The sequence below is a fragment of the Hetaerina americana genome, unplaced genomic scaffold (assembly GCF_022747635.1).
Source record: "Hetaerina americana unplaced genomic scaffold, ioHetAmer1.1.p SCAF_3, whole genome shotgun sequence".
NCBI lineage: Eukaryota > Metazoa > Arthropoda > Insecta > Odonata > Calopterygidae > Hetaerina > Hetaerina americana.
Window position 1 is genome coordinate 75,662,256 of NW_027286874.1, and position 24,276 is coordinate 75,686,531.

A 24,276-nucleotide genomic window follows, 5' to 3' on the forward strand; every position below is an offset into this window, starting at 1 on the left:
TATATACGCGGATTCTCGAGTTTTCACCTCTTTGTTGGTGGCTGAATCGGGTAGGGATTCTAGGATGGTAAGAGCAAAACACTGGTCGAATGAAAGGTTGTAGGAATTTGCGTGTGAAGGGATAGGAAGAGAAGAGAGTGAGGCAGAATTGCAGCAGTACCGGTGATTGTTCATTTGAATGAATAAGGGGGTAATGCATTCACCTATGTAAAATGAAGTGCATTGTTTGCATGACAAAAGATAAATAATGTTTTTTGAGAAGCAATTAGCATGGGAACGAGGTGAGTGGGCAATTAGGGGATGTGGAAAGAGGGGAGCGGATCTGATAAGCAGACTTGTTTTAGATCGGGGGCGGTTGCAAGTAGGGGAAATATGAGGAAATTTGTCAGGGGGGGGCACCAAAGAGTTGGTGGATCTCAGAATGTTTTTGAGGTTGGCGGGTCATCTGTATGGGAGAGATGGGCATTGGGGTAGTAAGGATGAGGTCGCATCATTGTCATGTAAAATTGGAAACAGTTCTTCAAGAAAGGTTTTCAGTCTGCGTGATCCGGGAAAATAGGTCCTGCGTCTGATGTGGGCTTGTTTTTATGTGGTGTGTGTGGTCAGGTGGAGTGGTGGAATTTATTTTGTAGGAGCTTTTCTGGGTAACCGCGTTTGTGGAGTGCAAGCAACAAATACCTCCACATTGTGGAGGTATTTGTTGAGAGTGGCTGTGGTGTTGCAAATTCGGTGTCCGCGGAGAGAGAGAGAGTTGGGAATCAAGCGTTTGGTGTGTTAAGGATGCCAGCTTGTGTGGTGTAGGTATTGCTGATGATTAGTGGCTTTGATATGTACTGAAGTGGTGAAGTTGTTATTGTGAAGTGAGATGTTTGTGTCAAGAAAGGTGATGGTGGAGTCTGAAATGGAAGAAGTGAATCTAATAGTGAAAGACGAATTTAAGGCCAATAAGAAATTATGGGTGATGAACTTCATTGATACTGTTGTACTTATTAAAATATTGTTTATATGTGATGTGGAAGTTTGTTTGTATGTTTGTTGTAAGAGTGATCATTGATCAGACTTGACCGTTGCCACCTGGACAATTACCTAATTGCAATGTAATTCTTAAATAGATAAAGAAATAAACACAAAAGGAAAATTCCATTTTTCTCATGATCGGTATCTATTTTTACAATCCAGCTTGCTGGTGGAATCTGCATTCTGCGGTGTGAAAAATCCTTTTTACCTCTTAACTACCAGTTTGTTGATCTAGTGTTTGTGGAGCTAAAAGATTGTGACCTGACCTGTGTATAACCCAGCCAAAGGCGTGCGCACTCCACTGGCACTGCTGACGGCACTCCTCGTGAAGGCACCGCACGTGGGCATTGAGCTGAAGAATGACCCTGCAATGTTGCACAGCCCCAAAGTCAGCATCTCTTGGGTGGCATACATTTTACCTCCTGTGGCTGTTCGTGGTGGAAGAAGAGGGAGTTCAAAAACTACAATTTCATTGATAAAAAAATGAATAGTACTGACCATCTTGGGTAAAAATAACATTAATCAATTATATCAATAAAATTTGGCATTAAACGTTAACCCATGCTGTTTGAATGTTTACATAAAAGATGGACAATTTTTTAAATCATAATTTTGGAAAAAATGCATCTTATACACCATTGAATATGGTAATTTCTTTACAATGAACTAAAGTAATACTTAATTGTCTTGATATTACGAAGGGATATGCTTGGGTATTAATTTTACAGGTCAGGTTAAAATAAATAATATAAAGGGTTGGAAAACTATGATGCAAGTGGAATGCTTAATGACATTAATTCTTAAGGGCAGGTTTCAATGCAGCAATATAAATTTCTTCAAAAAAACTATAAACTTTGACTGAAATCTCAAAGGATACTTTTTCTATCACATTTTGAGTTAAAACATAAAGAATCATCTCAACCAAACATGCTTCAATAGATAACATCAAATTCTTTCCATATTGGCACAAGGAAAAAATTCATCATCTCTCTATTATGAAAAAAGTAATTTCAACGTAAATACTCACAATAGGCTTTAGCAATAGCAATATTGGCAAGCACAGAAACTACAGGAACTATCAGTATTCCTGTTCCCAATTCTGAAGCCATACTCCCAAAGTTATATGTAACATTACCATATGTTGTTGAAAAGGGCGGTGGCTGAACTGGTGGGAATCCTGGGTCAATTTGACCTGGACATTCAAAATAAACACACAAATTAAATAGAGAAAATATTCAAATACTCACTTCATGCATCTAATAACATTGAGAAAAAATTATATTTTTCACTCTAACCAGGCTTGCGAAAAAAAAACTGTCATAAACTAATTATTCTATGCAATTGCTTAGATTAGCTACATCTTGAAGTAACACTGAGGGAACACAAACATTTCAAATTTTCGCAGAGGAAAAACATTGTTGATATTTATTTAACCAATAATTTAAGGCAGGGATAGAAAATGGAGTTTATGACTGCGAAAGTTTTCAAAACGTTTGCATTGGGTGATGAGAAACCTCAAAGAACAGCTAAGAAAAAGGTTTACAAGGTTAGGCCAATTTTATAGTACTCATCACAAGTATGGGACTCATGATAAAAAGGGCTTATTAAAGGCTGCTATGGCTACGGATTATGGGAGAGCAAACAAAGATGGAGAATGTGACAGCAATGTTAAAAATACTGGACTGGGAATCTTTACAAATTAGGAGAAAAAGAAGGAAACTTTATGGGGATTGTTTCACACACACTTAAGGAAGGAAAAGCTTGAGGAGAATAAAGGAAAGACGTGGGAAACCCTAACTTTATGTAGTAGTAGTATTTTAGGGGAGGCAACCGACATCTGAGGCCATTTGCGCCATAGGGGATGGACAGGAAAGGATGAAGGGTGAAGAGAAACCCGGCGTCAGCATTAGCCTACTCTTTACGAAAGGCACCAAGGGGTCCTAAGCTTAACGTCCCATCCGATGGACGGCGTACTCACTCAAAGTGCCCTCCACAAAACACCTCAAGTAGGGATCGCGATACCTCTGAAAAATATTCAACACCGCCGGGATTTGAACCCACGCACTCAGGGTGGGAAGCCAGTAGGTTAGCCACCGGACCTATCCCGATCCCCTAACCCAACTTTATAGAGGAAGAAATGACCATAAGGACAAGGTGAAATACCAAGCACAAAGAAAGAACTATTTAAAAAAAATGATTATTTCTCAACAAATAAATCATTGACTGTAACAGTCTACTAGCAGAAATATTCAAGCCCTTCCCAAACAATGCAAATATATGCATGAAAAGATGCAAAAAATTCATATGATAATTGCATATAATAATGTGTGCGAGTAATTTCATGCATGAATGTACATTGACTATATGTTACCACCTGACAAACTGTCAACTTGTAAGAATTTCCTTTAATAATAATTCCAAAGAAACTGTGGGAGATGTTGCAACAGAGACTTTTTAACAGAGTCATCTGCTAATGTGCATTTCAATGCAGTCAAGGCAAATGAATTTTACTCTCTGAAATTGTTGCATTGAACTTTAATAATAATAGTAATGTGCCTTATCAAGTCATGAATTGAGTGCAAAATATCTCTTTCTGAAACATAGCACTCCAAAAATATAGCCTACTACCCTCACTTGTAAGACAATGTCACTCACCTGACAATGCAAAAGGTGCTACGCCCCAATTTCTTTCAAAAACAAAAGCTAAAGATCCTCCAATCAAGACAATCAATGCGTTGCGACCGATAGTTAAGAACCACAATATCTTCTTTATCACTCTGATTTTGGATTCTGTCTGGCTTGGGTTTTTTCCTTTGCCACAGAGGAACTTGCAGCTACTCACTGGAATATCTTTCAGCTTCTACTGAAGAAAGAGCACTCAGGTTAGGTCACAGGAGACCAATGATAATAATGCTAATGTATTTAATTTAGAAAGCATCCCATCACTGATATCATAAAAGTCAAATTTTAGAAAGGGAATTTTAGTCAAAGCTAATACGGCAAAAATCAATTAGAAACACAAAATTTTGAATGCAAAAAATAACAAAGGAAGTATCACAAAGCCAATTAATAATACATTCAATGTTATATCACTTAAAAAATGATAAAAAATTCTCTAATTGTTCTTATCTTGATATTTTTGCATGGATCTGGGATGACGTATGAATCGGGATAATTAAAAAATACTTACCCTGAAAGAAAGTAGAAAAATCATTGAAGATATTCCTAATATGGCATCCCCAGGTCTGGTATCCTTAATTTGAGTTAAGAGTTTCCAAACGTTGTCAACAAACCCAATAGATTTGTATTTAATTCCAAGGAGACCTTTCATCTGAGCCTCTGCTATGACAATTGATGTAGCAGCTGTGAATCCCGATACAACAGGTTCTGATATGAAGTCCACCAGAAAACCTTAAGGTTGAAATATTTTTAATGAAAAAAATATTTTTCAGAATACTGGATTCATATGGCGACAAAAATAATAGAAACATGATATTTACAATATCATAGGAAAGATATCTATAAATGTTAATGTCTTTTCCTAGCTGATCCCAGAATTACGAGGGTCATCCGGAAAGTAGTACCCGTTCGTGCCGCATGAAGTGCTGACGACGCGAGTAGCCGCTGGACGAGGTCAGATAGCTTCAGTGGCTTGTCTGCCTTCTCTGAGCCAAGTTGCGTGACGCTAGCATTGCCTGTGTTGTTTCTGTGATTGTTTACAATGTTTAAAAAAATTGAGAACGCCGCCAGTTGTGAAGTGAGGGCAGTGATTAAATTCCTCAATGCAAGAAACGTTCGCCCATGTGATATTCATCGCCAATTAAAGGAGGTGTATGGAGACAATGTAATGGACGAGTCGTCTGTTCGGCGGTGGTGTCGCAACTTCAACATGGGGAGGGGGAACACACACGACGATGAGCGTTCGGGGAGACCTTCGGGGAGTTCTGTCCACCAGGAAACTCATGGCAACCATTTTCTGGGATCGACGAGGTGTATTGCTTATTGATTTTATGGCCCGTGGAGACACTATTAATGCCAATGCGTATTGTGAAACATTAAAGAAATTACGGCGGGCAATACAAAATCGGCGGCGAGGTCTATTGTCTACTGGTGTCATTCTCGTTCATGACAATGCCAGGCCTCATGCAGCTGGGATAACACAAAAACTTTTGCAGCAATTCAAATGGGAAACTTTCGACCATCCACCGTATAGCCCGGACTTGGCCCCTTCAGATTTTCATCTCTTTACAAAGCTTAAAGACTTTTTGGCAGGAAAAAGATTTGACAGCGATGAAGAACTTAAAGAAGGAGTGACCCTGTATCTCAATGAGCTGGCGGCAAAGGACTATGCAGCAGGAATACAGAAACTTGTCACACGTTATGACAAATGCCTTAATTTGCTTGGAGATTATGTTGAGAAGTAGTTTAAAGTATCCTCTTTCAAATAAAATTTTTTATGTTTGTGAATATTTACTTTTGTCTTTTTATTTCACGAACGGGTACTACTTTCCGGATGACCCTCGTATTTCATTTTTCACATTACATAAACATATAATTTTATTGCTTTCTGTTTAGGAGAAACTTTGGATGCCACACTTCAATAATTAATTTTTTTTCTCTTTATAACTAATACTCAATATTTATCATGAATATGGGGTATATTTTCAATGGGCTTAAGTATGTTTCAATTCATGGCATAACTTAAATGTTATACCATATGTATAAATGGATGAAAAGTGCATATTGATTACCGGTGGGATGTTGAAGACTGTAATATAGGTGAGAATGTTAGGCAAATGAGGATAGTTTGACAGATAGTTAGGCAAATGAGGACGTTTGAGGATAGTTTCGATGCTCAGCGTCATGACGCTAAGCATCGAAACCTAGGTCGTGATTAAATTTTATGTGGAAAAACCAAGTGTTCCTTTGGCAAATATGTATTGTTTCCACAAAGTGACGCCTGAAGTTATCTACTTTAAATGAGGATAGGGCAGGAACAGGGTAGGGATGTTGAACAAGATGAAAGGAGGAAGGAAGAACACAGAGATGAAGAGGGACTTGCTGTAGAGTTGGTTGCTGGATTGTTTTTGTCTGGAAAAAACAAAATATTTATTTTTGTAGTGGTGTCCATCTAAATCCTACCTTACCTGGTAGATTATCTAATAACAAAAATAATGTATTATTATTGTTAAACATATTACCTTTTTTTAATGTTTAAAATGCTACCATTTGAACACAGTGTTTGATTTTAACCATTTCTGCTAATAATAACAATGTTGATATTGATCAATACTCTCACTCATTGTCATTATAAGAGGTTAATCTAATATAGTTAGATTTATCAACGATAGTTGATGCCCTTCCTCCCAGTCTTGGGTCAATCTACCTTACATTATTTCCTTTGTCATTTCATTTAGCATAGCTATCTAAAGTACTCAGAGATGAAGAGGGACCTGATATAGAGTAGGATATTGGATTTTGTTGGGAGTAATAAAATGTTTGTTTGGTAGTTGTGTCCATTCAAAAACCTACCTTAACCGGTAGATTACCTTAAAAAAAATAGCTATCTACTGTCCTTAATGTCATCCAAAAGTCCGATTCCATTCCTTCCATTGCTATCCTTGTCAACATTCTCTCTCTAATCACATAACCTCATGAACAATTCACAATTTAAGATCAAAAGGTATTGTTCACATGACAAATTTCCCTTGCATTTAAAAAAATCAATTGTCTGACAGATCATACTTCACCTTAAGCTCTGCTAATTTTATTAATCATTTAATATTGATTACTTAATTTATATAATTAATTCATTTAATAAACATAATCTGGGAGTATGCTCAAATGAAAGCAGTATACAAGCACATATTGGATATAATGGCTGGAAAAGTTCTAATTCTGTACCAATTATAGACTGGAACTCTTTAGGCTTGAGGTGAGAGCCCTAAAGGACATTAAGGACATGAACATTGAGATACCTTTGGCATGTACACTCCCTCCTTCTGAAGCATGAAGCAGGTGAACTTTGGAATGCAGTTTTGAGCGTTGTGTGGGATAATTCAAATATTCAAAGAATGTGGAATTATGGGAAATAAACTCTGCAACAACGCTGCATTCAGAGCAAGCTATTTTTCAGAAAAAGAAGCAAGAACATACTTCTATGGCAAACGTTCATTTATGGTGATGATTCCTCAATTTGCAATGAGCTTACCCAGATGAAGGATGCCAAACAGTAACTCCACACATCCAGTCAGAAATGTTAAGAGAATAACAAAATCAGTCGGAAGATCTCGGGTGTATTCAAAGGTTAGAAGGGCCATCAAAGACGTGGGCCCAATGGAAACCTCTTTCACTGTTCCCAAAACTATGTAAATGAGTGTTCCAATGAAGGAGGAATACAGCCCATACTGAAAAGAAAAAAAAACGAATGTTTATGCAATTGCAAAATGTATGATGTCAGGGACACAAGAAACACAAACATTTTGGAGAAATTGCTTCACTTTCACATGTTTCTTGCAGCAGTGTTCCTGAAGAGTTTTAAGATGGACGCACTCGAGTGGATGGGGATCATAAAAATTTCAGTGGGAGAAAAATTTAGATCTGTGCACCGAAATTAAATTTTCACACCCCCTCTAAGCCCAACTGACCCTGAAAAAACACACACACACACACACACACAACCCCCCCTTTCCCTTCTCCAACCCTACCTCCAGTGCTTATTGGTTGTTTACAGGATGTTGATGACACCTGATGATGTTGTTGCCTCGTAACGAAACCATGGCCATGCAAAATAAAAAGTCTAGTGGAATCTGCTAAGTTAGTCTACGCTCATTTATGCCAAGCATGAAAGATTTCCACCGAGAAACGCCTGAGACAGTGTGTCTTACATTACGTTGGGAAGTTCTTCATGCGCAAACTCCAAGCACCTACCCCGCAAAGGAAAATGTCACCAGTTAGGTGCGCGGTTTCTCTTGTGTACTAATCCAACGGCTGAGCACCCTAACGTTGCTAAGGGCAACGACGACGTGTCTGCGCACGTATTTATCACCTCAATAATTAAAAAAAACAGACATGAAGCACAATAAAATCGGTCATTGAAAGCAGAAAACGATACAGAAAAGTCAATATTGTGAAAAAAAATAAGTTTTCCATTAACCGCATTCCATTTAATTATTTTGACTTTTCTCATGGAGGAAAGACTTTAATTGATCCCGTTAAAATACGAGGGGTAGTCCATAAATAACTCGCAAACTGGGTAGAGGAAATAATAATCAAAGTAACTTCCCGTAAATGATGTCACGTTTCTCATGCATATTCACCCTGTACATTCAGAGACAACCATCCCATCTCTTTAGCATCCCTGCAGCAGAGACGTCTTTTGTTTGCAGTCGCAGCCAACCCCAAGAGTAACCTCTACGGCTGAAAACGGCATTATCATCACTTTCAAAACGTCGTCCCTCCAAATGGTGGGCCCGAACAGATGGCAGTCACTGGGGGCTTCAAGTCGGGACTCTGGATGTTCTAAGCGATCCCCGTGAAGTGTTCCCCACGGCTCATGCGTTTGTTTCGCCGGCGTTTGCGACTAATTTATTGACTTACCCTCGTAAAAATAACACAAAAGGAATGCGAATTTATCTAGGTAATATTTCAATATAAATGTAACAATTTTTCAAATTTTCCTTACTAAATAATTTGATAAAATTTATATGAAAAGCGGTAAGGATAAATCACCTATCAATCATGGAATCTGATCATAACATTAAAATCACGATAAGCTTGACTGCAATGAAAATCATAAAACGTGAGGGAACAATACAGTAAAGGAGAAAAAACTTGATTATTATTTCTAGAATTGATTATATTCCATGACGAGTTTCACCGGAAAGCACTGTCGTGACGATTTTATGACGCAACGGAAGCAGCGAAGCAATTAAATTAGGGGTTTTGAAGGCTGGCGTGATAACTACATCCATCTGGAATACCCATTCTAAGGAGAAAAACAAACCAAACAATATTCTCGCAAGTTCGACTCGCATTCAAAATATCATAGCGTAGAAATTATTGCAGAGAAAAGCGGAATTAGAAGACCTTAAACTTCAAAAACGCCTTGAGACTTATGAAAATTCTTATGAAGAAAGCACAACGCGGATACATTCATGGGAAATGCTAGGACATTGCTTCCCAATTCCACGAAATAAAACGATGTCAATGAAATACCTTCAAATAAAAGGGTCGGGGGTGGCACGAAAATGCTTTTGACTTATAGATAAGGAAGAGATCTTCCCAAATATGAGATGTTGACTGAGGCTTAGGACCAGCAGGAAAGACGGGGGAACAACGAGGAACTTTCCGCTCACGTCTTTTGACCTTGCCGCGGCATCAACTTCACACGAATGGAATATTTTTTTCCGGCACACGGAGAGCGTCTCGCCAGAAACCTAGGATTTTCAAATTCGCGCAGCGTGTTTCTCCTCTCGTCAGAGTTGGCAGTCCGTCGAAAGTATGTTTACTCAATAACAAAAAAATTTATTCAACAAAGTCATATTTTTCTCGATCTGCAATTCGTTTGTTGTCGCATTTCGTCGTCAACGGGCTGAGTTAGTCAAATTACATATTTTGTCGACATTAAAAAAAATTATGACCATTACAGATCCACCTTGTCTTTTATTAAAAACTATGTGATGACCATCCTTCAGAGTGGTGGTGGCTTCATCATTATCAGTATTTAAATCATAGCCATATAACTTCTGGACGCTCCATGTCAAAACTTTGATATGGAGCGCAGTTATGCACGGCGCGGAAACGTGGTCATTGAAGCAGGACGATAGACTGGAGGCTTTTGAAATGTGGGTGTGGAGGATGGAGAATGTGAAATGGACAGAAAGGAAAACAAACGAGGAAGTGCTAGGTATGGTGGGTGAGAAGAGACGATTGTTGGGAGAAATCATACGGAGAAAGGAAAAATGGATGCAGAGCGTTTTGACTGGCAGTGGGATGTTGAAGACTATTATAGAGGGGAGAATGTTAGGAACGTGAGAAAGAGACAGAAATAGGAAAGGGATGTTGGATGGAATGAAGGGCGAAGGAAGTGTACGGATATCAAGAGGGGTTTGTTGTCGGGTAGGATGTTAAGGGGTGTGTTGCTGGGAGAGACAGGAGAATTATTTGGTAGTTTTTTGTCTATCCAAAACGTACCTTAACCGGTGGATTACCTATAATAATACTTTTCTTCAATAGAAGTTACACTGCTATTTTTGTATTTTATAGATTTATTTCGTAATGTTTTTGTAAGTAATTATAACTACCTAGTACTCCTTATTACTATTACTAATTTGTATTGAAATTTGAAACAGGTAAATATTTTCCCATAAAAATTAGACATATAAATGCATATACATAAAAACAAATAAAAAAAATAAAAACATATAAATACATATAAATAAAATCAAATAAAAACATATAAATACATATAAATAAAAACAAATAAAAACATATAAATACTTGTGGGCTGAGGCCAGCCAGGAGCGCGTAGGCTATGCTCTGGGGCAGCATCGTGAGGCCAAGCGTGATTCCTGCGATGACGTCGCAGACGACGTCATCCTTGGTGTACTTAGGGAGCCACTGGAGAATGAATATGAAGCTGAGGACCTGGGCGCCGGCCCTCCTGGCGATGGAAGACAGGGGCCCAGAGGGGAGGGCCTCTCGAATGGAGTTCGCTCGGCTCCTGCGCCTCCTCTTCAGGGGAGTGTCGGGCGTCTTGTGGTCCTCATCCTCCATCGCAGTCACTGGGAGTCGAACGGTAGGAAAGGATGAATATACATAACGAATTATTTGAAAAGATACAATGACAATGAAAACGTCGGAAATCTGTCGAAGAAGCAAGGTTTCTCCCATTCCACGTCTGGAAATTTCTAGGTCTTTATTTGGAATTCTATAGGAGGCACTCGATATTTCCCCTGGATTCCACAGAAATGGCGGAATTTTCTACGGATTGCCATGATAGTTTGGAGAATATCACGGCATCAGCTGATAATAATTAAATCGATATCAGCATCGACGGGGAAACTTCGTTGGATATATTATTAAAAAGGTGCATCTAATCACAGTTATCACTCTGAAGGTGGATATACGTAGAGCTCACCTATCCCAATGGCGTATAGTGAAAATCACGTAACAGGGTAATAATGGGGTCAGTTCCTTTTCCTATACCACCCCGTGGTTAACTCAGAAAGATCTGGCACGCGGTGATCTTTGGGGTACCAGTTCTGGTGATGCTGTAGGAGCCCTTAGGTGTCTCCAAGAATCGAACCCAGGCTCTCCAGACTGTAGCTCTCTACCAACTGGAATATCACTTCCACCATAAGAAGGAGCATATAAAACCAAAATGAACCTCATTCAAAAGAAATAATACGGGAAATATGAAAGCGTCGGCAAAAATCCTGCTTCCATTGAGGCACTCTTAAGGACGCTGATTGAGGTTGTTCAATTCCCATTAGTCTTCATGTCAGCCGATCTTCGGCTATGCCACTGACATGTCTACACACCGCGCACTGTGCCAACGCTAATAGTATTGTTAATATGTTATTATTCTAAAAAAACGGAATCCAAATTCCTATCCTATAAATGTAGCCGAAGTAGCAAAGGGCAAAAGAAAACGGAAAATCAAACAAAAATGGAATAATCATAGGAGGATCGCATAGAGAAGGGGGGACGGCGCCACTGGAGAAAGGATTTCATCGAAAGAAGCTTGTGTTAAAAGAAAAACACAGATAAGTAACCGAGAAGTGGGTCAATTGCGAGAAAATAAAAAGTTTTCCTTCCGAAGGCTTGAGCGTTATCACGAGCAGTGATTATAAGGTTATGATGAATGCGAAGCTACGGGGGAATTATTAAGATCAAACAGGTCTAGTGACTAATGAAGCAGCCCTTCAAAGCGAGGAAGAAAAAAAACTCATGTGAGGCTGGTAAAAAGAGCTGAGAAACTAAATATACGTACAGGTTATGCATACGAGTTGATTATGATTTCTTAAGTTCATGTAATATCTTAAAGGGTCACAACGTAAAATCTTTGGAGATGACTAAGAAGTAATTTCAAGAAACAACTTGAAAGACAACGACAATTCGAAGCCAAGCGAAGCAATGAAGAAATTACTGGGGAATAGAAAGCTTCTTCGAACTGATCCATTCTTATTTATACATATTTAATTACGGCATGAGTAGGGTCAGAGGAATAGGAAGGGAGGATTATTTATCCGTGAAAATTCACAAGGTCAGTGATCCCTAATAAATTATTTTCATCCGGTATTTAAAAATCCACGAATGGTTAGACGTAAAACATGTTAAAATAATTACCAGGTGCGTCCGAAAACTATCCGACCTGCGTTCATATCTCCGCATTGGCGCTATTCTTCGTCATCCGGGCCGTGGCATCCTTCGAAGAAGTCCCCATTTGATTGAACCGCACGCTCCCAGCGGTGCTTCCACATCTTAAAGCAGTCCTCGAGCGCAGATTTTGGAATGGCCTTCAGCTCGCGCGTCGCATTATTCTGTATCGTCTCGATGTCGTCGAATCGCTTTCCTTTGAGCACCATTTTCAACTTTGGGAACATCCAAAAGTCGCAGGGAGCTATGTCGGGGCTGTACGGTGTCTGGTGAAGCTGTACAATATTGTGTTTCGCCCAAAAATAATGCACAAGGTTCGATGAATGCGCTGTTGAATTATCTTGGTGAAGAAGCCAGTCACCGCTTGACCAAAGACGCGGTCGTTTTCTTCTCACGGCATCACGCAATATTTTCAGAACTTCAACGTAATGTTCTTTGTTGATCGTCTGACCTCTTTTAAGCAAATTCGTAGTGCACGACACCCTCACAATTTAAAAAAATTATTTTAAAAACGCAAGTGGATACTTTTCGGGCAAATCTCGTAATTTTTTTAAACCCTGCAGACGGAGTAGAAATAAAAAAAAGTATTTTTGAATCACTATTTTGTGATTGTATATCTACGTTTTCGACACCACACCTAATCCTTGGGGATCGAGATGGTGCGGTGGCTATCGTACTGGCTTCCCACCCTGAGGGTCCAGGTTCAAATCCCGGCGGTGTTGAATATTTGTCAGAGGTATCTCGATCCCTACTCGAGGTGCTTTGTGGAGGGCACTTTGAGTGAGTACGCCGTCAGTCGGATGGGACGTTAAGCTGCAGACCCCTTAGCACCTTTCGTAAAGAGTAGGCTAATGCCGACGCCGGGTTTCTCTCCACCCTTTATCCTTTCCTGTCCATCCCCTATGGCGCAAATGACCTCAGCTGTCGGTCGCCTCCCCTAAACACTACTACTACGAAATCCTTGCACACTGGTGTCGGCAGGAGTGGAAATGACAACAAATATTAAAGAATCAAAATGAAGGACGTGGACAGCAGAGTTAAAAATGTGAAGAGTAGAAAGGAAGATAGGTAAATTACATTTACGATTACCTCATATATGAAGGAAGGTGAAAAGACAGCGGTCATTTATAGAAATATATTCGCAAAATTAATTGTGGTGGAGTTGAGGACAGTCAGCATGAGTTGAAATTGAAAAGATGAAAAGGGGAGAATGGTGGTGAATTTAACCGGAACATGATATGATCAATGAGTATCTATTTATGGTCATAAATAATTACCTGAAAAACATGAATAACATAAATAAAATGAACAAAATAAGATAAAACCCCCATGGCTAAACGAAATAAATGTGGAAAATTACGATTTTATTTCTTTGCATAATGACTTATTGCCCTTAACTAGAGCCTTCCACTATTATACCCAACACAGCCTAATTGGTATATCTCTCTGGAAAGTTTAGGGGGATACATTCTCCTTATCAATTCACAAAGTCGCGTTATCAACTCGCTCAACTCCAGGAGATAGCATTCAGTTTCGAATCATAATTTAGGGATGACTTAACTGTTGATAAGATTCATGAGAATCGCGAGAAAAAGAGACGGATTTCAAAGTGAAGTTTTAAAAACTCGTAATTGAAATACAGGGTCGCACCCAAAAGTGGTAGGACTGATTTTTTTACAAGAATTTTATTGACGATATACTTACATCGACTTAATAATCTTCAAAGTATGCTCCTTGAGCTGCTACACACTTAGTATAACGTTGCTCCCATTCCCCGTACGCCTGCTGGAAATTTTCTTTGGGGATGCCGTTGATGACCCTCGTCGAAGCCTCTTGAACGGCCTTTATCGAGTCAAAACGTCGTCCCTTGAGCTGTCTTTTCATCAGGGGGAAGAAGAAGAAGTCCGGTGGTGCCAGATCGGGAGAATAGGGTGGGTGCGGCAACGTGGCAACGCCGTATTTGGCCAGGAGCTTTCTGACGACGAGCGCGCCATGGCAGATTTTTCGGCACCATCTTGGCGCACACCTTGCGCATGGCCAAATCCTGTGAAATAATGCGTTGGACTATGGATGCAGACATACTCAACTGGTCTGCAATTTCTTCACTGGTTAAGCGTCGGTCTGTGTTCAGCAGTGTCCTCACTCTGTCCACATTCGTGTCGGTTCTTGCCGTCGACGACCGTCCGGAGCGAAGGTCGTCTTCAACGAGCTCCCTACCCTCTTTAAACAACTTGTGCCACTCAAATACTGTGGAACGGCTTAAGGCAGTGTCCCCATAAGCCTGCTTGATCATATTGATGGTCTCGGTTGCCGTCTTCCTGAGTTTTGAACAAAACTTCACGGAATAACGTTGCTCTAAATTCAGATTCATTTTGTTTTTCGACGCGGACAAAAAACTTGCATCACTGAAAACGGTGTCCTCACTCAACGACAGCCCGCAGGCGACTGAGGTTGGTGACGGTCTGTTGCTAAGAGCCCCCTCCACCTTACCCTGCCAAGGTGACCCCCCTCCACCGCTCCGTTCGCGCCAGAGAAAATCAGTCCTACCACTTTTGGGTGCGACCCTGTATAAAGGAAAATATATTTTGAAAATCACTTGATAATAAAGATTCAAGACAAAGCAATAAAACCTTCCGGGAAAGGAAAGAACACCTTAAGAAATTAATAATAGGGGCTGCAGAAGAAAAAAATAGGAATGGAAAATATTTTTCTAAATTTACGAACACATAGACTACATAAGATATTATTATGAATTAGGACGAGAAGAAACTGCGAACAAGTAATCGGGTTGAAGACTTGGGCAGAGAATTAAAGAAAATAACTCAATCGATCGAAATATCTTCTCTGATCGATCGATATCATACCCATTATATTTTTCAAAGATTATTTTCTACGTTTTAAACATAGTTATTTGCTCTAGATTTGCGTCGCCGTCTTCGACTCCTCGATGAAAATGAGTTTTTTTCACTAACTTGCACCAAAAAGAATAGCTGCAAACATTATGGACGCCTCGCAGCAAACTGGTTTGAGAATGGCTTTGGCCTGGTGAACGGTATGAGAAGGTGGAATTTGATCCTTCGGACAAATACAAGGCATAGCGGACGAACTACATAAGGAATAAGAATTACCAGACGGTAAAAGAGAAAGAATTGATCAACTTTAAGATTTAAAAAAAATATCAGAGTTTATTATGGTCCTGAAGAGATTCTGGAAAGTGAAGGAGTTCCGAGAAGATAGCTAGAATATATGAGGAAGAGTATATGGAGGTGGATTATGATGGAGGAAATCAGCAGGCCAGAAGAAAAAGTAAGGTGTAATGTAAATGTTGGCAGTGGTTAGGGAAGAAAGGAAGAAAAGGAAGGAAAGAAAGGAAAAGTTACGGTGAATTGAAGGCTTTAGTATACTAGTATATGGGGGAGAGATATGACTTAGATAAGAGAAGAAAAAAGGGCCCAAAATAATGCGCATTTTGTCTGCAGGAGAGGAATTTAGCTCCGTCTAGGAAGACGGAGTTAAAATTCAGTCGAAATTATTAAAAAATAACGTGTGAGTGTTCTTTTTATGTGTTTTAATATTATATGAGATATACATTTAGAACAGAAAACATGCATTTGAATTTCTCAGGTGCTTTCCTTTTGTTTTTTTAAAGTAGAATTTCTCCGCAGGTGATAATGGACACCCCTGTCTTACCCATTGTCGCTGGCTCTCTTCACCTCCACTGTGCGAGTATATTACCCCATTACTATGACTTCATTGATATTCCATCTTACCTCGCAGAGCCCTAAAATATCTATACTTAATCTCTCCATCTCTCGCTCTATATTTTCCAAAATTCCTGTCCTCAGCATCGTTCTAAAATTCCAAGTTCCCATTCTAACTGGTCCGGTCCTCTTCTGTACTAATGCTCTCGATTTTGATTTGCACGGATTTCTTGAGAATAGGACCGGGTAAGCCTTGCATCTCCCGCTGCCGGGGACGACACACGGCCCAGCGGACAGAATCCTTTGTTGCCAGGACTCATACTCTGATCTCTGTCCATCATTTGTTTGTGGAAAAATTGAGGTGATTCCCCATTGCCCTCCTTAGTAGTGTTTTTAACTACACACTATCATTCAATTTCGGCCCCACTGAGGTCAGACGGTTTTCCAGACACCTCACTGAGGAACAAACTCTGTGAGGACAACCTTTCGTCTAGCTTCTACTCTTCGATTTATCTGGCATGGGTGACCCTTCCAGGAACTATTATATCGCTCAAGCAGCACAGCTCTAGGGGTTATCTGAACGCACAAACACTTCTACACGTCAGGGTTGCAGTCCTTGGGGAGGTGTAGATGAGAATATGAAGGCTATAAATTAAATAAAAATATGTTTATGTAATTTGTGAATACAAGGCACCTCTGTCATAACATAAGCAGTTTGTCAAGACCACATCATGTACATCCTGTTTATTGCCAGCCTGATTTCCAAGCTGGAATAAGGCCGGAGAAATTCCGTCTATCCCGTCAGTATATGAACTCCGTTCTCTATGCGATGTAGAGGCTTCTACGAAAACTGGGAAAAACGATAGAACCTCGTTTCACATTGTTGAGGAGGCGAATGATGAAGATCAGTCGGAAAGATATGGTAAGACATTTGGAAGTGTGGGAATAAAATTTTGGATAAGCAAATGCTCTTGGGGACAATGAGGAAGAGACACGCGACCTGAATATGTCCTGCGTAGAGACGAGGCTGTTAAGTTTAAAGAACGTTATCTAGGACGTGGCTGAAGGAGAGGAGTGTGGAAGAATCAAGATGCTGGCAAACTTGAGGAGGGCTTTCCACTTCAGACTATGAAGTGAAGCGATTAATTGAGGAAAGGTGGCCGTGAAGAAGAAAAAGGAAAATTGACTGTTTGATGACAAACCAGATCACCTAAGAATATGATTTCTTCAGATCACCTCAATGACAAGCAACTCTAGAATATATACAATTCGTGAATTATTATAAAGTATTGGACTCCATGAAAGTTAGCACAAGACTTAATAGTGTATCAGTAAATTGTGGAGAGGGACGTGGAAGTACAGTGGGTAGAGCGCTGGACTACTGACCTGATAGCCCGGGTTCGATTCCCAGGGAACCCTCAGCTTCAATCAAGCTGGATTTTTTCGGCTACTAAAGCTTCCTGGAAAACCACGGGAGGCCCAGGGAAAGGATTTGGACCCCCTTTTTACCCTGCTAATGCGTGAGTTTCACTCGCCTCTGGACTTAGTACGTACTCGATGAACTCTGCCTTCACCTATCAAACCAAGCTTCGGGTTGATTACTGCGTTGGCCAATCGTACTATAGGATGGTCAGGTATATAGTGTCGTGTTAGGCAGGGGTTAGTTGGCACCGCTTAGCTCTTGGGTCCATCAGGAAGCTAACTTGACCGGTAAACTGCACTAAAAATTATATACGAGGCATATTCATAAGGTAAGGGACGTTTGCTTATATTTAAATATTTGCGCTTCAGAACGCAGTTTTACTCTTGCAGCGCCATCTACTGGTTCATTGAGAAGCTAGTATTTGTTTTGTTTCAGAAGTCATTTGCTTGTCCGTGCATGCAAACAACAATGTCCGCGATAATCGTTCATCCCGCCAGCTGTGAAGTGCGTTCTGTCATACGATTCTTGTATGCAAAAGGATCGTCGGCTGCTGAAATTCATCGGGAGCTATGCCTAGTTTATGGACCTACAGTAATGAGTGAAGGAAAGGTTAGAAAATGGTGCCGTGATTTTAAAAATGGATGAACAAATTTCCATGACGAAGAGCGAAGTGGCAGGCCCAGTATTCTGACTGATGAAATTGTTTCGCGAGTGGAACAAAAACTGCGATGTGATCGTCGATTGACGATTAATGGCCTGGCTGAATAATTTCCTCAACTTGGACGCACTACTGTCTACAATATTGCCACGGAAAACCTCGGATACCACAAATTGCGTGCAAGGTGCGTACCGAAAATGCTCACCGAACACCACAAAGAGCAAAGAGTGTCCAGTGGACGAGAGTTCTGGGGCCCCGAACCCCCACCGTACAGTCCTGACCTTGCTCCTAGCGACTACTTCCTCTTCTTGCACTTGAAACAGTGGCTCGGTGGACAACGTTTCGAAATCGTAGAGGAACTAGAGAACGGCGTTGTTAATTGGTTCAACTCTCAGGCGGCGAGCTTCTATGCAGAGGGGTTAAAGAAGCTGGTGCAGCGGTACGAAAAATGCTTACAAGTGAACGGCGATTATGTAGAGAAGTGAAGTAGGTTTGTAGCTAACTAAAAGTGCCAATAAAATTTATTTCATATGAGTATATTTTTTCCTGTGACCAAACGGCCCTTACTTTATAAACATGTCTCGTATTTCACGATTCACTCCCCGGAGGGATCGCGACCAGAGGAAGCCCCTGAAGAATACATAAATAGGGACGGGATGAAAGGGATTCAATGGCGACAGGGAAACTGCCCCAAGAAAACACTACATCTTCGACTGATCAATAGCAGCGCTTTCAAATATTTAAACCCCCTCACTGTCAGAGGATAACACACACATCACCCGTAGAAAGGTACTCAAAATTAATATGAACTTTTTGCTAACCGTAATACCTTCGGCAAAATTAGAACAGCGGGTATGAATTTATCGCAAGCGAGAATTATGATGGCTTGCGAAAGGAGATAGGAAAACAACCTCGGCAGGAGACCAGGGTAGCAAAATCTGGGACACGAGTAATGATTTTGATCCTACTAGAAGTAAAAGATACCTGGGGATTGAAGAAAGGAGATGCAGGGAGTATAACAGTCCGAGTAAAGGTGAAATTCCTCCAAAACTAATGTCTAAGCTCGAAGGCTATTAACACAAGCCTGAAAATAAGGAAGCATTTCATTTGAAACACATAACTGGGAGGATTACATATCACAGGTAAATAGGTATGAGCCTTAACAGAAGTAAGAAAGAGAAGATAGGAAACAAAGGAAATGCGGTGTAATAGAAGAATGATGAAGATGCAATGGACCACGAGAGATACCGATGAATAAGTCAGATGATAGCTGCGTAAGAGTAGCAGCTGACGTAGGCACACTAATTACGGCAGTTACACTCGTATATCACTTCCTACTGGTAAGAGTCCTATTACGTTGCATGTGTAATAAGATAAACAGACCTGCCTCTTTCACAATACTATTTCTTTTTTAATTCTAAACACGCAAATCTCTCTAGTTCACTCTCGCCTAGATCCCTCAATCCTTTGTTATTCAAAACAACGCAATCAACAGTAATTGTTCCCACGGAAACCTCAATAACAACCGAAGATAAACCAACAAAACAGAGAGATAAAAACAGAAAAATGAGACATGTGAGATATATATTTTGGGTTACTTAAATCAAGGCTGCATCGTAACAGACTCATTAAACATAATTTAAGACATAACAGCCTCCTTAAAGACAATCACTTATTGGAGAATTCATGCGCAAAACTAAAGAGGAGGTTTAATCCTATAATTCGGCGAAGAGGTAATTTTATATGTGAAGATGTGAGGTGCTTTGAAAAATTGGGCCCAACCGGTTTTTTACTGAAATAATAATTTTTATTTACATATTTTAGCAAAAATAGTGCAACAAACCTATTTCAGTTTTATTCGTATTTGCAAAAATATCCAGGTTAACAATCAGAGAAAAAATTAAGCAATACAATATTTTAAACAAATAAAATTCTTGGGAGTGATGACTGTCGGTTAATTAGCGCGGATTTTCACATAGGCACGCAAATGGAGCAACTAAGATTGTAAATATGTATTGCTCGAAATGCTGACGCTAATCTGACACTATCGCTCCCACCTCGCCATACATACACAAGTTCAGCTGAGAACTCTTACTTCACCGAAAGAAGCAGCAAAACCCACCGCAACATACCTTCTTTAGGTCACCAACTTTGAGTGCAATCAAAACGTCAGTGATGTAAAGTCAATTTTTCTCCCCTACCCCCTAAATACGTCACGGAATAACCCAGATTCGCGCAATTGGCCCAATTTGCATTGCTGCAATCGCAAATCTTCGCGTTCTGGTCCTCTTCCTCTCTACCCCCACGACCTCCACCACATCCATACGGGAGGGTTGCGGGGCTGATAAAAATTAAGGCGATTCGCGCACAGGCGACGGCGCCATTGTCGGCGACCTCCAGGGGGGGGGGAAGAGGGGCGCCTGGAAGCCGGAAGAGCGACTGTAAGGTCGCCCTCCTGGCATCTTTCCCAATCCACGATGTCCCAATGTTTTGCGCGAGATGGGTCGTCGATGCAGTAGGGAAAGGCGCACGCTATTTTGGCGCATTCAACTCCGAGATGTGCAAATATTCCTAATCCTCCTCACCTCACGCCTCATATGCAGCGTGTTGCGGTGCGCGACGTCAATCATATTGCATCGGCTGTAAGCGTCATCAGCGAGCGCCCTTGAAGGTGCGGGAAGGACCATCGGCGAGGCTATTTTAATTTTACGGGACTCTGCCATAACGAATGGCATTCCTGATAACGCCTCCCTAAATCAACGTCGCCGTTAAGTTTAGGGAATGCCTAAAACTAAAACACTAATTATGTTGCAACTTATACGTTTTCCTGGCGAACCAAAGAATTAGAATGCCCTTCAATTTTGAAGTATATTACCTGCTTGAACCTCATGTGACTATTGATGATTGAATAAAATAAACCAATATGTTTAGCAATATTCAAAAATCGTCGTTCAAAATTTTCATAAAGAAAGCTTTTATACGAGTCGATAATTTACGTATTGCCCATTTTCCTGTGTACTGTACAATACTAAAAAATGCCTTTTGATTGAAAAAAATACATTTTCGTAATTAAAGTAGAAACCAAGAAATAACTAAATCAACTAGATTTTGTTCATGCGTACGAGGTCTGTTCAAAAAGTATCGCGAATTTTGAATTTCCGCGGGTTACGTTTATTTGATTTTCAATTTTTTGGTGCCGTTATGCTGGTGCTTATGTCTCTCACTTATGCCGAAACGTTCGGCCATTTTGAATGTTCGGTTAATTGCTGACAGCTGTTTTGCTTGGACGTGTTTTGGCTTGTCTTCGATTTTCGCCTGTTCCAAAAAATGGATCATAGAATCTGTATCAAATTTTGCAGGAAAATACGAAATTAAGTGCGCGGACGTATTCCGAATGTTAACTGTGGCATATGGAGAAGCTACCTTGGACCGAAGTAACGTTATCGGTATGATACAAAATGTTCTCAGAGGGCCGAGAAGGTGTGAACGACGAAGAGTGTATCGGACGCCCGAGCATGTCAACAACAGACGAAAACATTGATGAAGTGAAGAAAATAGTATTGACCAATCGTCGAATCACCGTTGAGAAGTTGCTGAGGACCTAAACATATCGATTGGCTCGCGCCATTGGATTTTTAACAATGATTTGGGCATGACACGGGTCGCCGCGAAATTCGTACCAAAATTGCTCAATTTAGACCAAAAAAGGAATGGAAAAAACGTTGGTACAAGTGTATAATATCTAATGGGGATTACTTTGAAGGGAACAAAATAGATATTCACGAATAAATAAATAATTTTTGAAAAAACACAAAAATCGAGTTACTTTTTGAACAGACCTCGTTCTTAGATAATTTTAGAGAGCACAATTTGATCTGAAAAAACAACAATTCTGATCACATGCATGACTATATTTCTTTTCGCTAATAACATAAGCTACTACTTCTTTATCTTTCTCCTAGCTTATTAAACACAACTCATGCGGCCAATGAATGGTTTTTGTACGCAGTGAGGAAGCAGCACTTAATCGTATGAGTCAAAATATTCAGCTGTAAAAGTTAACGAAACTGGGAAGAGAAAAATTCGGGCAAGATCATGCAGTAAATGAATACGTTGATATCACGGTGAACACCAAAAAGATTACACCAGCCTATTCACAAGGCACATTTTTGAATGAAGAAATCACAAATGACTCACTCTAAAACATAACCACCCCAATAATTGGTGTGATTATGAAACTTTGGCGGGAGAAAACTTCTTGGGACACTCTTCCTGGACCAATTTACTCCCATGCGGTCCTCGGGATCTACTTCCCCGAGATACAAAGAAATATTCCCTCGGGGAAAAATAATTTCATGGGCTCCTTAGCGGCTTGTAGAAGTACTTAAAAGTTCATTCCTCTCGTTATGCCTGGCACACGTCCTAATGTATGAACACACACGATCCTTTGTGTGAAATAGCTTCCACATTCCTAATCCAAACGATACTCAACAATATTAATGAAGCATATAAACAAAATTGGTTGTTAGGTAGAATTTAAATGTTGCATTATTGAGCTCGGGCACCAGCAGCTAAGTTGATTCTCTCCCTGTCGAAAATCAAGTCACGTTTTAAGTGCGTCTAATAGAAGAGAATGTGGAAGGAGGAAAATGGGCTACTTCTATGAGGCACGTGAGTAGAATCATTCACCTTACTTTCGGGTTCAGTTAGCGATAGCACAGTGAGTGGTAACGTTACAAAAACAAAAAGTATCAAAATAATTTGACATGAATCTATACAATGAGAACTTCCGAGTGAAAGCAGCGTTGGGTGTTAATGGAGGACAGAGGCGAAGTTTAGAATCAGCAAATACTTATGGCATAAACACTTTATTTTCTACGCACAAGTTTCCGGATGTGAACAGTCAAATCTTTCTTCAGGTTAAAGCTTTACCCTTGAAGCTCCATTGAGCATTTCCTTTTGCCGAAAAATATTTTCTAGAAAAACTTCATTTTCCCGCAACAGTCATTTTATACGCTAAAAACGTTTTTTCCGCCCCGCACACAAAATACATCTCATTTCGGTATCAGTAAGTACGTGTGTGTAAGTGAAACGTGAGTCTTTTGCTTCTCTATTGCTATTGCAAACGTTTTTTGGCCGTCATATATCCTAAAGTCCTTTGAAACCTTGAAAGTAAGATTTTTGTTGATCTTTTTTGAGAGTTTCAACGGAAGTAAATCATCATCGGCACATGTTCTTCGACAAGGAGACTTAGCCACTCAAAAACTGATGAACTTCTTGGATTGTGTGAAGTGAAGTGTGAATATTGAATATTTTGTAATCTATAGCATCATTTTCTTTTTTCGATGAAATAATGCGTCATATGCCAGGGTTCATTCCCCCTAAATGTCCACCCATCCCGTTCAAAATTACAAGCACATGAAGACGATCACTGGATGTTTCAATAACATAGTTAGGCAGGTGCAAATAAACGGGAATCATTGCGTATGAGTAGTATGAATAAGAGGTTCATTGGAATATGAAAGGAGAAGGGAAAGCCCTATGGACTGATAAGGAAAAGAAATGATTGTATTCGTAAGGTGCGTTTCGGAAAGACAAATGTGTAGAAAAGGCCACTTGAAGCAGCGAAAGGGTCAAATTCTTAGGGACGAAATATGAAAATAAGACAAAAAAGGAAAATAAAATCCAGCGAAGTAATCAGAATTGAACAAAAGAGAGAAATCTTCGATTTGAAAATTAATGCGTAACTACGGCGCAATTATTCGTAATCATTAAGCGAGAAAATTTGATAAAATATTAATATGCGAGGTGCTTCGTGAGTTTTCATGATTATTCAATGTGTATAGAAATTCCAGGATTGGTTTAAAGATTTGAAGTAAGCGTAACTTTCAATCTTTAAACAAGAAAGGGAGGAAAACTGTCTGCGATTGAATGAAAACATTAGGTTGCAAGCTGACCCACGCCTCACTCTCCCTGATTATCATTGAAGGAGGAAGGAAGGACTAAGTAATAGTCACATGAAGACGGGACACCATTGAGCCCAAAAAATCATTGTTTTCATCAATTTGAATAAGCGTCGTCGTGATATACTTTTG

General features: G+C 40.0%; 1 protein-coding gene across 1 annotated transcript in view; it reads right to left on the reverse strand.

Moving 5' to 3' along the window:
* Nucleotides 1-24,276, reverse strand: part of LOC139690674 (sodium-independent sulfate anion transporter-like) — a 41,925-nt gene that overhangs the window by 4,762 nt on the left and 12,887 nt on the right. Inside the window, exons 2-7 of the mRNA XM_071588171.1 lie at nt 10,519-10,802; nt 7,229-7,424; nt 4,208-4,428; nt 3,673-3,877; nt 2,045-2,209; nt 1,284-1,445 (exon numbers count right to left, since the gene is read on the reverse strand). Coding sequence (XP_071444272.1) covers nt 1,284-1,445; nt 2,045-2,209; nt 3,673-3,877; nt 4,208-4,428; nt 7,229-7,424; nt 10,519-10,802 — 1,233 coding nt within the window. The remainder of the gene's footprint in view (nt 1-1,283; nt 1,446-2,044; nt 2,210-3,672; nt 3,878-4,207; nt 4,429-7,228; nt 7,425-10,518; nt 10,803-24,276) is intronic.